This window comes from Fonsecaea erecta (genome assembly GCF_001651985.1).
Source record: "Fonsecaea erecta strain CBS 125763 chromosome Unknown Scaff11, whole genome shotgun sequence".
In the NCBI taxonomy this organism is placed as follows: domain Eukaryota; kingdom Fungi; phylum Ascomycota; class Eurotiomycetes; order Chaetothyriales; family Herpotrichiellaceae; genus Fonsecaea; species Fonsecaea erecta.
Window position 1 is genome coordinate 613750 of NW_017387254.1, and position 14640 is coordinate 628389.

The 14640-nt window shown below is 55.4% G+C and overlaps 4 protein-coding genes across 4 annotated transcripts; 3 read left to right on the forward strand and 1 right to left on the reverse strand.

Moving 5' to 3' along the window:
- Window positions 1–1458: 1458 nt before the first annotated feature.
- On the forward strand, window positions 1459–4692 carry AYL99_10411 (hypothetical protein; the record flags this gene model as incomplete). The annotated part of the gene is made up of 1 exon (XM_018841917.1): window positions 1459–4692. The coding sequence occupies one exon, from the start codon at window positions 1459–1461 to the stop codon at window positions 4690–4692; it is 3234 nt and encodes a 1077-aa protein (XP_018688805.1).
- Window positions 4693–6012: 1320 nt separating this feature from the next.
- Window positions 6013–6961, forward strand: AYL99_10412 (hypothetical protein; the record flags this gene model as incomplete). Its single annotated transcript, XM_018841918.1, has 2 exons — window positions 6013–6191; window positions 6334–6961. 2 exons carry the CDS (start codon window positions 6013–6015, stop codon window positions 6959–6961), a joined length of 807 nt encoding a protein of 268 aa, XP_018688806.1.
- A 311-nt stretch (window positions 6962–7272) lies between these two features.
- Window positions 7273–10672, reverse strand: AYL99_10413 (hypothetical protein; the record flags this gene model as incomplete). Its single annotated transcript, XM_018841919.1, has 2 exons — window positions 7273–10262; window positions 10312–10672. 2 exons carry the CDS (start codon window positions 10670–10672, stop codon window positions 7273–7275), a joined length of 3351 nt encoding a protein of 1116 aa, XP_018688807.1.
- A 665-nt stretch (window positions 10673–11337) lies between these two features.
- Window positions 11338–13213, forward strand: AYL99_10414 (hypothetical protein; the record flags this gene model as incomplete). The annotated part of the gene is made up of 5 exons (XM_018841920.1): window positions 11338–11403; window positions 11489–11624; window positions 11676–11859; window positions 11914–12725; window positions 12858–13213. The coding sequence occupies 5 exons, from the start codon at window positions 11338–11340 to the stop codon at window positions 13211–13213; spliced, it is 1554 nt and encodes a 517-aa protein (XP_018688808.1).
- Between the last annotated feature and the right edge of the window lie 1427 nt (window positions 13214–14640).

Genomic DNA, 14640 nt, shown 5'->3' on the forward strand with positions numbered 1-14640 from the left:
CACACTGGAGAATCAATGAACTGTTCCGGCTGCGTAGACCCTTGATTGACCCGAGACAGATAACACCAAGGAAGGGCTTGGACATATGGAAAATTAAGGAAGACGCGGGAAACGTACCAGCAAATGGAATGCGTCTTTGGGACCCCCTGGTGTCTGGACTGCTGATCCGGTCAGGAACTCCGTGCTGGGGAGAGCAGGGAAGATGGCGACAAACCCCTTCCCCATGATCAGAAGACCCAGAACAGATTGACAAGGCTCGCCACATCGCCCGATTCATCATAAGATTTTGTTTCCACCCGGCTGTACTTTCCCGGATCTGATCAGGCGTTACGCCCAGGCTGATGGCAACAATGCATATCACTGTATTGTGGCGCGCTTCGCAAGATAAAAGGAGTCAGCAGAGGAGGGATGCCAGGGGGAAGATGATGATATCATCTCTTTTCCTCCTCTCAATCAGTTGAGAAGTGTGGCGTACTGCCTCAGCCTCATACACAAGATGTGTTATCAGTGCCGGGGCAAGCCTGTTATCGACCCATTGGCCCAGAAACAGGGCCTCCGACCAGGCCAAATTGTTCCCTGAGAACCATTGACTTGGCAACCAGGATCCAGGCCATATCAGTGAGAGCAGAATAAAGCCGAATCGGTCGAGTATTGGATGAATGGAAGGGAAACCCCCCAAGAGGGAATGCCATAAATAGATAGGCCTGTTTTGGGAATAGCGCCGTCTGTAACCGCCCAGTCTAGACCCACCCCAGCTCTGTCTAACCAATCATGAATCTTCCCCTCACTTCTCCCTCCATTCTCCTCTACCAACCATGCGTCGCCATCCACCTTCAACCTCCAACGTCCTGCCAACACGTCTCAGCACTATCGATCTCCGCTTTGATGCTATTTCCTGCGCGTCTCGCTGGCTGCAGCTCCATGTGCTTTGGTATTGGCCTACATGTCTTCCTCAAACAGCGGGCTATTCCCTTTCGGAATTCCAGGCCTCGCCCACAGCGGCCAGAGCCAATCGACACAGGGTCGACATGTCCCTCTCCCGATTTGTAAAAGAGTGCGTGACATTGCCCCGGTCCGCTCGATTTCTCCCACACGGCCTCGAGCGAGACGCCAATGCGGTCCTCACAGCGCTTCCATCCGGTCCTCTCTTTACCCAAAGGTCGCAGCTCTCCTCTTTTCCCGTGTACCTTTCTTTCCCCCCTCACTTTCAACCTCGCCGTCGCTGAAGTTGCTGGTCGCTGTCAGCTTTCTCTCGTTAGCAAGTTTTTTCAATTTGAAGGCCACTCCCGCGTGCGACCGTTGACCGGCGCCGTTTACACACTACTAATAACCCCAGTTTTGACCGCCACCAGATACTCACGCTTCGCCGAGCGGGTGCCGGGTGGGCATTTGACGAAGACCACGACGATCTGCCCACCAAATAGTTAATATCTTGCGAAAGGCCGGTCCCTAGCAATCATGAGCCTCCTCCCATCTACCACCTACCAAACTCCGCCCCGGCTGGGCCGTGGACGACAGCTTAATACTATTCTCGAGGAAAAGGAAGACGCAAGCCAGGGGGTGAAAAGCGACAGTGAGGGGGATGGGAGCGATTCGACCGTGATAGGCCGGCCGGCGGCATGGGATCCGGCTCTTTTTACTGTCAGCGCTCGCAAGAGCTCTCTCGCCAAATCGACCTACGCGTCCTCACCGATCTCTTCTTGTGGACTCTCCCCCGCCAGCAGCGCTGGCGAAGGGTATCGACGAGATTCAGCCCGCAGTTCTCTCGCTGGTAGTGACTCGGGCACAGTATTCAGTGACGACTGTCCGTCTCTAGCCAGCGACCCGACGAGCTTTGCATCCGAATCCAGCAGAAACAGCTTTGCCAGCGACAAGTCCGGCCGGAACCGCTATCCTGCTCTGGTCATACCCAGAGACTCATGGGGGTCGATGGATTCGAGTCCGATCAAGGAGATAACCTTCGGGATGTCTCCTGCCACGAAGATTCGGCTCTCGCCCAGTGCACTTTCTGCTCTCCCCAGAGATGTCCCCGCGATCAACGCCCCGCCCTCGCTCGGAGACAGCAACAGTTCGATCTCAGATTCCCCTTGTAATGCCGAGACCAGTGCCCCCGTCACTCCGGACATGAGACACCTCGAGGTGGCGGAAGGAGAAAGCTGGGGAGGTCCGCCGGCGGCCAATCTCGAATCACAGCCTCTCGAAATAGCGCTCGACGACGGTCACAGTGTGATCCTGTCGCCGGCGGAAGCACACTCCAGCAATCCGTTCGGCACCCTGGCGTCACCGGCAGCTTTCACTGAGATGATCGTCAGTTTCCCGACGGTGCCCGGCGGGACTCCACAGGATCTGTCACCTCTCATGCCGTCTCTGGACGAGCTCAAGAAATTCGAGGACAAACCGCCGTCCAATGGATCCGACTTGGGGGTGAGGCTCCCTCCAGAGGCCTTGCAACTCCTGCAGCTCCTGGCCGGGCAGAAAAGCAGGGACGACGTGTCGACGAGTTCTGGCAGTTCACGGCCGTCAAAGAAATCTGGGAGACGACAAGAAATGCGTGAACGCAACGAGCCCGAGCCCATCAGTCGACCACGCAGCGCCGACGGAGAGACTCCCGTGTCCGACTACAGCTTCTCGCAGCTGAGCATCCCGTCGCCGGGCGGCTTCTTTTCTTCGCTGCAGAATGGCTCGCGACACACCTGGTGTCTTGCCAAACCCAAAGGACCCAGTGTACCCAGCACCGCCACCGCAGAGATGTTCTACAATCGCCCTTGGGAGGCCAGCTCAAAGGACAACGTCGTGGAGACGGTCCTGACGGTAGAAGATACCAATATGACCGAAGGCCCGCCGACAGCCAAGCAGGCCACCTTTGATCTGGCACCGCCAGGGAAACGGAAGAGCCAGCAGTCCGAAGACGACGACTTGTACGGACCCCCGAAGCCACCGGAAGTGGTGACGGTAAACTACGAATACGACGAGAAGTACTACGATGAGCTCAGGAAGACCGCCGGCCAGAATCTGGACAGGACGGGATCTTGGCTCGCCGCACAAACAGGCTACTTGTCGGCGATCCTGGACTCCGACCCGAACGAGGAGCCACCTGACAGTACTGAACCTCCCGATGACAAGGGCGCCAAGGGAGCAGTCCGTCGGACGGTCATGTTCGCTGACAAGGCCACGATCGACACATCTGTGGTATTGGTGGATGCCGGACCGGAGAAGGGCAGTCCCGATAGCGAACCGGAAACCAAAGAGCCCATCTTCCTCTCGGCCTTCCAGCATCTCGTTGCCGTCCGCAAGCGCCGGGACGCCTTCATCCACTCCTCATCCCGCCTGGACGCGATACAAGCTATGCGCATTGCCCTGCCGGAGAAGCACATCAGCAATCTCCTTGGCCAGCACACCCTAGTCGACCCAGCACGGCCCAAGTATTCCGGTCCGTTCAGCCAAAATCCTCGACAGACTGGCGTGTTTGAACGCACGACCGAACAAATTGCCTACCGAGTCGTCGAGCGCGAGCAGCTTGCCCTTGCATCGATCGAGCCGTCCAATTGGCAGATTGATGCCCTACGGGCAGTGTTCAATGGCCGTCTGCTCGCTTCCGAGGCTGCGTGTCAAAGGCTGAAAACCAAAGCCACGATTCCGTTAGATGATCCTGCATGCGTCGGGAGCAAGCGGCTCCGCATCCTCGACCTGGGCGGCACAGCGTCTGCGTCGTGGGCGTGGAACGCGGCTCTGGAGTGGCCGAATGTGAAAGTCTACACCGTCATCACCAAGGATCAAGCACGGTCTCAACGGCCCGCGGACATGGCCAAGCCTGAAGCGCCAGTAAACCACCGCACCATCTCCGTCCCGCACCTCTGGCAGCTGCCCTTCCGAAGCGGCCACTTCGACGTCATCTCGGCACGCTCGCTGCACGTCCTCCTCAAGAACAACCCTGTGCCCGGCGTGCCCGAGATCGACGAGTGGGAGCTGACTCTTCGAGAGTGTATGCGGGTGCTGAAACCGCACGGGTACCTCGACTACATGATCATGGACTCCACCATCGCCCACGCCGGGCCCAGGGCAGAGACCATGTCGGTTGAATTCGGGTTCGAACTCCACCGGCGTGGCTATGAACGCGAAGCGGCCCGAAGCTGGCTCCGACGCTTGAAGAAAGAAGGCTTCATCGGCGTCAAGAGAGCGTGGATGTTCATGCCCATGGGACGAAGACCACCCAGCGAGACAGAAGAGCAACCCAATGGATACACGGGAGGCTGGCAGACGTGGCGACAAGGAGGCAAGCCCTTCGTCCCCGCGCCGCGTCCCATCAGCGAGGTCTCGACCATCAGCAAGATCGTCAAGCAGTACATGGACGTGGAGGCCGTGCAAGGCCCCGTCGGCAGCACGCAGGATGTCGCCGACCTGACCGGCCTCCTCGGGGCGCGGATGTGGGAGGAGTGGCTGGTCAAAGTGCGGGCGGAGTCCGGACGCGAACAGAGCCGGTGGCTCGAGGGCGTGGACGAGGTGATCGAGGAGGGCAAGGAGCAAGGCTCCGGATGGAAAGTGTTGATCGGTTGGGCAAGGAAACCGAAGCCGCCCAAGTCGAAGAGGAGCGAGCGGGCCGAGATCACGGTGGCGGTCGAAGATCTGGCCGAGTTGAGCCCGATCGACGAGTCCATGGAGATGGGCATGATTCCCATGGTGATTCAAGAATGAAATAGATGATGACGGTGACACGACAAACCAAGCCCATTGCCTTTTCAATTGACGGGACGACTTAGAATAGGAGGCGGGAGGGAGACTGAAACCAAAACAAGAGATGTGTGTATATGTCCTTTCGCTCAGACTGCTTGACTGGCCTTGGAGCAAGCGAGCGAGCATTAGCAAGCGAAGTATGGAGTTGGTGGCCTGGCGATGTTGCGTTGGTTGCGTCGGGTTGGGTTGTCATTGATTCTCTGGGACGGACAAGGCTGGATATTGGGACAGGGGAGAGAAAGAGAGAGGAGGTTAGGTTGTATTGATAGATACCTACCTAACCTACCTACATATTTTGGGTACATTCTGTAGATAATGGGTGGATGAAGGTGGCAATGCGCGTTAGGGACATTCTCTTTTTCTTTCTTCTCTCTTTTTTTCTCAGAGCAGCCTCAGTATATAGCAAGCTTGGGTATCTGGAAGTAGAAACCGGAGACATTGTTGATGACTACGAGTGGCATTTTCCGCATCCTATCTCGGAGGTTGGTCGTCGACTCGTTGTGGCATACATAATAGTCAAGATGGGATAATGGGTGAGTCAGCGAGGACTCCGCCGCATGATGGCCCCCTTTGGAAGTTAGGGTGGCAGCACCCGTTGGGTTGGTTGGGCGTGGATGCCCTTCGACAACCACCCCTGCCCCTAGTCTGCGAATGCCTAGCAGCGCCCCTAGCAGCGCCCCTAGCAGCGCCCCTAGCGCCACCGCCCGCGCCGCAACGTTATTACTGTACTACCGCACTACCGTACCCAAGGTACCTCGTACATGTCCCTGTGCAAGCCTGAGCCCCTCCTTGCATGCCTGCACCTCAACCCCTCCACCTTCCCCCACCAACCAACCACGGTAAAATTGTTATGGGAAAAATACTCGTCCACTCCTCAATGGATCTCGTCTCTCGTAAACATTGCAGTGATGACCTATGACCCAAAAAGCTGAGTTTACTCAAAAAAGGGCCAACAGAGCTCCATTGCCCATCCCCTAGCCCAGGTCTCTTTCCACAGACTGCCCATCCTGCTGCGATCCTTGCATAAATACGTCCCAAGATCAACGATTCCTTTCCCATCCGGATCGGGCGAGCCGTTTCTTCCTCTCCTCCTCCTCCACCGCCTGCGGTACAAACCTCTATCCTAACTCTCCACGCTGCATCTTTTCTTTCTGACCTTGTAGTTCTCCTTCCCCTCGATCCCATCACCCACTTTAGACATCCGATCTCTGTCGTTAAAGCCCGGTTACCGTCGTTGAGAGAGGGCGACAAAGAAAACAGGGTGAGACAAAGAGCAAAAGAATGACCACGCCGCGCTGCTTCATCGTCCGGCACGGCGAGACCGAATGGTCCCTGTCGGGAAAACACACGGGCACCACCGACATCCCCCTGACGAAGAATGGGGAGAAGCGAGTGCGCGCCACGGGTAAGGCCCTCGTCGGAGACGATAGGTTGATCGTGCCCAAGCAGTTGGTTCACATGTATGTTCTTCCCCCGTCTCTCGATATCGGTGGGAGAAACACACACACACACACAGACGCAATGCTGTTCCCACGGGACTGGCACCCTCGACACCTCATTCCCCTCAGAGAAGAAGATATATAACTAATACATCTAAAACAGCTACGTCTCCCCCCGCCACCGTGCCCAGAGAACCCTCGAACTCCTCAATCTGAACTGTCACCAGCCCTACCCGTGGCAATCCCAATCCCAATCCCAAACCACCACCTCCTCCGACCACGAACCCCCAAACCACACCACCAGCGCCGAGGTGACGATCGACGCGCGCATCGCCGAGTGGGACTACGGCGAGTACGAGGGCATCACAAGCGCGGAGATTCGGGAGCTGCGCGCGCGCCAGGGCCTGGGGCCGTGGGACATCTGGCGTGACGGCTGCCCCGGGGGCGAGTCGCCGCAGGACATCATCGCCCGGGTCGACAGCCTGATCCGCGAGATCCGCGAGCGGTACCACGCCAAGGTCATCGGCAAGCCCAAGCAGCCCGGCGTCACGGGCGACGTGCTGGTCGTCGGCCACGGCCACATTCTCCGGGCCTTCGCCGTGCGCTGGATCGGCCGCCCGCTCACTGAGACCGCCATGATCATGGAGGCTGGCGGCGTCGGTACCCTCAGCTACGAACACCACAATATCCACGAACCCGCGATATTGCTGGGCGGCGGCTTCGTGGTCGGCGACGACAAGGAGGAGATTGAGAAGAGTGAGAAGGAGGAGAAGAAAGAGGCAAAGTCGTGACATTAATAGAGCCCTTTTCAGTTCAGTTCATTTCATTTCACCTTTTCGTCGGACGTCACGTTTCAGCTTCCATATGATCGTAATAGACCGTGGTGCTTTTCTGCAGCTCCATGGCCATGCCGGAAGAGAGCCTAACCTATCCCAGGCTGTCACGTACCGGGGGCCTGAATCAAGAAGACATGAATGGATCCGGGCGAGTCACAAGGACTCAAGAATCCAAGACTATTAGACAGGAGTCGTACCTATGTCATTGTCTTATCTCCTTTCCTCTCCTCCCCTCTCCTCCTTCCTGCCTCTCCCACCCCTGTGCTTCACCAACCATTCACCGGCAGATTCGGATTCCCTCCTCCCCAGCTCCCGGCCCCAAACCCTCCTTGATTCTGAACGCTGAGAGGACTACACGGTGGTGGAGGTCCCGTGGGCGTTGGGGGCCGTGGGCCGGCGCCGCTGATGTTCATGTCGATGTTTGTCTGGCCGCCTCCGACGGTGCCAGAGCCGGTGAAGGCGATCGGTGGTGGTGGAGGTCCAGACATGCCCATCCGCGCCGCCGCCTCGGGGTTGCTGAGCACGTAGTCGAGAATGTCTCCCGGCGGTCCTGCGTGGCTGCCTGGACCTTGAGCTGGCGCCTGTGCCTGTGCTGGATTGAAGCCCCTCGGACTGTTCATGGGGCCGCGCAGAGAGCTTGCCCGCCCGCTGAAGTTTCTGGAGGGTTGGGAGGCCCCGTTGGGCTGCTTCTCTTGTTGCCCGTCCCAGCCGTTCTTGTTAGTTGCGCAGGTGTTGTCCCAGCCGCAATTGCTGTTGCTGCCATTTTTGTGGTTGTTGTTGTTATTATTGTTATTATTGTTATTGTTGTTGCTGCCGTTGCTACCTGGCGGCTGATTGTTTCCTTGCCAGTTTTGCCCACCACCACTGTTCTCGTTGTTATTTTGCTGGTTCTGCCAATTGTTCGAGCTATTGTTCCTGTTGTTGTTCTGTTTGGCATTGCCCGCATGGCTCTGATGGCTTGAAGCGCTGGATAATCGAATCCCAAGACCCGCACTGTTTGAGACGTTGCGCGTGCGCGGCAGATTGTATTTGAGAAAAGGCATATCAGGAGCGTCGACCGGGACTTGCTCGAAGCTCTTCACCGAAGGCGGTGTCACTGTCGGTCGCGGGTCGGGTATCGTACCGCCCAGAGCCCCTTTTGCTCTAAGCACCATCTGAATCAGCTCTGCCTTGTCCAGGTTTTCGAGAGCATTCACGTCCTCGTTCGGGCTCGGCTCAGCGGAGATCTCGACCCCAATCTCGTCCTTGAGCTGTTCCTTTGTTCGGTACTTGAAGACAAATCGAGCGTACGGCTCGTCCAGACTGTCAATGTAGTGCGGAATGCATCTCTTTTTGTTGTACAGGTAACCTTTACCCGGCTGCACCTGTTTCGTAATTCCCATGGACTGTGCAATCGCTTGAGGGACATCATACCGGGGCTCCTCCTCGGCTTCGGGCGGGGGAGCATTTTGCACATTGGCTTTGAAGGTGTAGTACGCCCCATACGGTCCATACAGAGGCCGGCTGTTGTTCGATGGATTTCCTCCGAATACGGGTTCGTTGTTCGATGTTGAGCTATTATTCTGATTGTTGCTCCCGCCCCATGCTTGCCCATTCCCGTCAATCCCAGGATCTTGATTCTCTGTGGCCCGGCCACCACCGTGATTGCTTTGTGCATTTCCGCTGCTGTTCTGAGCTGGCTCATCTTGCCAGCTGTCGCCTCCGGGGTTGGCATGATCATTATCCCAGGCTTGACCGGTCCCAGCATTCATGGAACTGTCTCCCCAATCTTGACCGAAGTTGTCGCCGTTCTGGTCGTTATTGTGGTTGAAACTGGAACTGTTATTGTCCATGTTTCCGGAGCCGTTCAGATTCTGGCTATTGCGGTTTCTTCCATCATCATTTGAGCCTCCATTTGCCGACGCATTTTCGGTGCCACCGGTGTTTTTGTCATCAGAAGTTGCCCATTCGCCGTTGTTGTTGCCGTTATTTGTATTTTGTTGAGGATCTTCGGCCGAATGGGGCTGACCTGTGTTGGAGTTGTTGTTCTCTACATTTTTGGCAACGTCGCCTCCTTGTTGCTGGGAGGTGCTCCCATTTGATTGGTCTGGAACCCCATCTGGAGTCGAAGTGCTGCCATTTTGAGTGCTTGGCGCATTGGTGGCATCCATTCTCTGAGTATGGAACAGGGGTGCATTTCCCGGCGGTGGATAGATCGGCATCGCAGGAGGAAAGGGTGGAACCGGCATTGGGGTTGGACCGACCCAGATTGGAATAGGATATTGGACAGGCTGTGGTTGAATAGGAGGCAAGCTCGTAGGTTGGATCGGAATTTTCGGAGGCAGAGAGGGGAAGGGTGTCACCGATGGAGCAGAGTTCGGCAAATTTGCTGGAGAGGCAGCAAATCTCGGAGGGCCAGGTGCTTGGTAGGAATGGTGAATAGACTGACTGGCTAGAGGAGCATACTGTGGCGAGTTACCGTGGATCTGATGCGGATCGGGATAGTGGCTGTAGACTTTTCGGTCCGCGTTGTACATGTAATGCCCGCCTTCGGGGGCAGTGGGATACTCCGGATAGTGAGTACGATGTCTGTGGTATTCAGGCCGATGGTAACTCGGGCGAGGTTGAGGGTATGCATGTGGATCATCTCGCTCCCAGGTATGATGGGGTTGGTGATCGTATCTTGTATGGTAGCTGCTTGGCTGCGTTCCTCTTCTGTCACCGTAGTCAAAATGAACATGTCTGTCCGGTCTGCCAGGTGGATGTACATATGCCGACGAGGGCGGAGAGTCGTGATAGTCGTACCTGCTCCGCCGCGGTTCTCCATAATGTTCTGAGGCGGGACGATAATCCGATGGAGGCTGTGGTCTTTCCTGCGGCCCGTAGGGAGCAGAGTGACTGTGAGGTGGTTGCCAATGCCATCGATGATAGCCATCGGACGGGGCATCGCCGGAATTCACAGGAAAGAAACGCCAGCCATCGGCAGATCCGTCAAACAGGCCAAACAGACCACCAAACGCGTCCTGTACCTCACTTTGCGGCGGTTCAGGCTGCATACTGGCGGGGTTCTCTGGCTTTGATTGACTTCCGGAGTCACCCGCCACTACTTCTCCCCTAGCATCTTCATTGTCATCCATGATCGCGCTGTGCTCGGCTGAAGAGGTGGTTGAGCATCGACTTTCGTCATGATGGTTGCTTTGGCATCGCAGGACTAAGACCTCGATCGTTCCCAGCTCATCAAAGTGACTCTTGTCCATGCCCTCGGGCATTTGGGAGACTGGGAGAGCAGAGTCAGCTTCAATTTCGCTCTGTGTCAGGGCACTTACCAAGATTGCAGTCGTCAAAGCGCCACTCACGACCCATGTAGGATCCATCACCCATGGGCTTCTCTTTCTGTCTCACGAGAAAGTCGATGTTGGTTCTATTGTCAGGGACACCTTTCTTTGCAGCCTGTAGGTTGACTCTGTTACGATTGCACTGGTAGTTTCCGTCAATAAAGACCACCATCGATATTCCTGTGTAAATGAACTTTCGTGAAGTGAGTCGGATGGTAAAGGCTTGTGGATGGCCAGGGATAGCGATGTAGGTCTCAACGACACCATCTCCGTAGACTGTCCCATATTCGGGGAATGCGGATCCAGTATCTGCCCATTGCACATGGCAAACGAGATCTTTTAGTGTCGGCATGGCGACAATACCGTCCGTGACATGCGTCAACACATGTGTCAACGAACCACGCGGTCAGGCAGTAGAGTGAAGGGGTAGTAGCACGGGGGGAGATGGTCATCAGAGAACAGGGAAAAGAGGTACTGAGCAGGGGTAAAACAAGAAAGAATCCTCGGTGTGAGCGTGAAGTGACGGAAAGACGGAAAGCTGAGGAGAACAAGTCACCAGTCAGGAAGACATGAATAGGGAAATACACTTAGTATCCATCATGGGCAAGGTTCTTCACGTTCGCCCAGTTAATTCGACATGATAAGACCGGACCTGTTGGGTGTTGAGAGAGCGAAAAACGCGTCATGGCTAGGTGACGGGTTGTTCACGCAGCGGGTCATTGTGCAAACAGCCGTTGAGGTGCAGTCTGCCTGAAGTGTAACACAATACACGTGAATTCCATAGACATGCACTGATCAATATCGAGTGAAGTAGAAACGGATTCCACATGCTGGTGGCGCAGGGAATGCGCTTAGCGCTTAGCGCTTAGCGGCGTCTGCTGCTCCTGCGCCGTAGTTACCAACATGTTCACGAGCCGAACCCGGCGCATGTCTGCGATAATACAACTCCCTCCTTCATTGACACTGTCCGTCTGAACTTCCTACTCCCCCTACTCCTTTGGCCATACTGTCCCCAAGATGAGCGCATCAAAGGCCCAGTCGCAGAAAATATTCGAGAAACTGAAAGCCAAACCTGCCAACAAGGTACGCACTCCGGTACTCTCTAAGGAGGCCACCTCTGCGAATCGACATTTCCACATGTTCCGCGCCGGCTGACATACGTTCACAGATATGTTTCGACTGTGGCCAGAAGAACCCGACCTGGTCTTCTGTCCCGTTTGGCGTCTATCTATGTCTCGACTGCTCTTCCAACCATAGAAATCTTGGTGTCCACATCTCCTTTGTGAGATCGACGAATTTGGACGGTACGTGCTAGAGTCTGGCTCATGCAGAAGCAGAATATTGACGGATCATAGTCTGGCAATGGAGTCAACTACGAACAATGAAAGTTGGGGGAAACGAGTCTGCCACGAAATTCTTCCAATCCCACGGTGGGAGTGCGGCACTCGCGAGCAAGGACGCGAAGGTGAAATATACGTCTAACGCCGCGAATAAATACAAGGAAGAACTCAAGCGTAGGGCTGAAAGAGACGCCCAAGAGTATGCTGTTGTCGAAGTCCTCTTTGTCCCGATACATCCTAACTTGTTGTATAGGTACCCAGACGAAGTGGTCATCACCGACGACCCCCTCTCCACCCCTGGCGCCGAAGGAACATCCACGCCCGCCGGTGAACCCGCAGACGATTTCTTCTCTTCCTGGGACAAGCCAACCATCAAGCGGCCTAGCAATCCGCCCTCGCGAAGCGGCACACCCCCAGTGATCTCACGTACAGCCTCCCCCTTCCTCTCGGCCGGCAATGCGACTAATGGCTCGCAAACACGGCCAAAATCTCCTTCGCCTTTAGCTGCAAACACAGCCAATGATGCCGTAAAGGACGCCGAAGCCGCTCTTCCTGCTCCCGCCGCAATACGCACGACATCTTCTTCCGCAATTCGCAAGGGTCCCAACGCTGCTGGTGGTGCAGGTGCACGACGCGCCAACGTCCTCAGTGGGAAGAAACCGGCACACAAACTTGGCGCAAAGAAGGTCGTAGGCGAAGAAATCGACTTCGATGCGGCTGAAAAGGCGGCAAAAGCCGAGGCGGAGAGGATAGAAAAGCTGGGCTACGATCCTGAAGCAGAGAAGGCGGAGGAACTCTCGAAGGCGACCAAGTCCTCCACTTTTGGGGCTTCTTCCGCTACAACACCGAAGGAGACGCCGACGCCTATCAACACGTCCTCGAGGACAGTTTCGAACCCCAGCCACGCGCGAAGTCCGAGTGAGCTTGAAAGACTGGGGATGGGCGTCGGTCGCTTGGGTTTTGGACAGGTCGGTCCAAGCAAAGGAGCGGCGAGCTCAAGCGCGCCAGCACCGAAGAAACTGGGATTCGGTGCTGTTGGGCCCAGCAAAGCCTCTGCAGCAGACGGTAAGGACGTCCTCAACGATACACACCCTCTAGCCCTTTCCTCCCCTTCACTCCCAACTCCGCCATGTCTAATACAACTTCATTTTCTCTGGGTCAGCCACTAACTGTCCCGGCTTGGTTGCTTTGGTCTAGACGAGGAAGAACAATACGCCCGCAACAAATTCGGCACCCAAAAGTCGATTTCCTCCGACGAGTTCTTCGGCCGCAACAGCTACGACCCCCAGGCGCAGGCTGAGGCGAAATCGCGCCTCCAGGGCTTTGAGGGCGCCACATCGATCAGCTCCAACGCGTATTTCGGACGTCCCGAGGACGACCCCACGGGTCTCGAGGGCGGCGACGGTTCGTACGGGGACATCGAGACGGTGGCCAAGGACTTTGTCCGGAAACTGGGGCTGACGGCTGGAGACGACCTGGAGAATCTGATCAACGTGGCCGGTGAGGGCGGCAGGCGGCTGCGAGGTGCGGTGTCGCGGTATTTGAATAGTTGAGCCCGAGCTTGATCTTGGGCGAGTTTCCCTTGCACATGAGCTCGATCAATGTGCTCACCCCTCCCCTTTTATTTTGCAATTCGGCTTTGATTGAAAATTCAAGCACCAACACCTACGAAAAAGTACACATGGCGAGAGGGCGAGTCGAATCAGGTCGATGTGATTGGTGGTGATAGCAGCCGCAGTAGGAAAGAAGTGCGAGCGGTACGTAGACGAGGCAGAAGAGCGAAGAGCGAATAGCGAAAGAGAGCAGAGGAGAGAGCAAAGAGCAAGCAGGGAATGAAGCACGAAAAACGACGAATACGAGAGCGCCACCAGTGCTGGATTTGCTTGATTGATAGATTGCCTGCCTGCCTGCCTGCCTGCCCCCATGCATGCATTCATTCATCCATTCCTTCATCTGTTGTTCGCCAAAGTAATCCTTCACAATGCTAGAACATGTATGTCTGTCTGGAATGATATAGTCTCATTTAGTAGTCCCCCCCTTTCCTCTTCCCCCCTGTGGCCCCCGTCCCTTTCGACCGTGGTTTCTTTCCGGCGTCGTTCTATATAGTCAATAACTCTTGCCTTGGGTTCGTTTGTTTGTCCGATGAAACATGTGGTGGTAGAGAGGAGCAAGAAGAAAGACATAGATGGAGATATTTTCAGGCCTAAATAGATAGTAAATAAGTGAATTATAGATAGATCTATTGATAGAAGACTTTTCGTCTTTGTTTTCGTCTCTGCAGAACCAGAAACTGGACAGACGAGCGCGGATGTACTGTGGCATGTTGCGTGTAAGTAACTGAACTACATGCAAGTAGGGGAGCAGGCAAGCAGGCATGCGAGCAAACTAAGCAAGCCACCACCAAAACTACTCCTCTCCCTTCCTTCACTGTCGCTATATGCTTCGAGCTCTCACACAGACAAGGACTCGAGAGGGCCAGTGCATTGCATCCATCCTCCATCAACCAACCGATCAATCCACCCATCAATCCAGCCATAAATCCATCAATCAATACACTTCCTTGCCATCGTCGACACCGTCGAAAATAGTGGAAATCCCTTGGTACCTTGAAAAGAGTGTATATCCCCTCAAAGGAGCCATGCTTCAACGCCGTCCAGTCCAAACGGGTGCAGGCCAGCCGTCATCTTCTGACCATGCCGCTACGCTCGCATTGGACCGTTCCGAAGCCGACCATCCGCGAGAAGAAAAATGAACTGAGCAGCACTGGAGAGGAAAGCTTTCTGCGGAGGACTTCCGCACATCAAACCCTCCCAACATGTTGGCTCATTCATGCAGGAAAAAAGAGAGTATGCCGCCCTAATAAAGACGGTGAAAGGAACTCTCAAAACCAAGTCAAAGTCAAAACAGGACTATTCGATGGAAACCCGTTTCATTAAAGGATATTCCTAGTGTTCCCATCGAAGTTTTCAGGTGCGCTTTT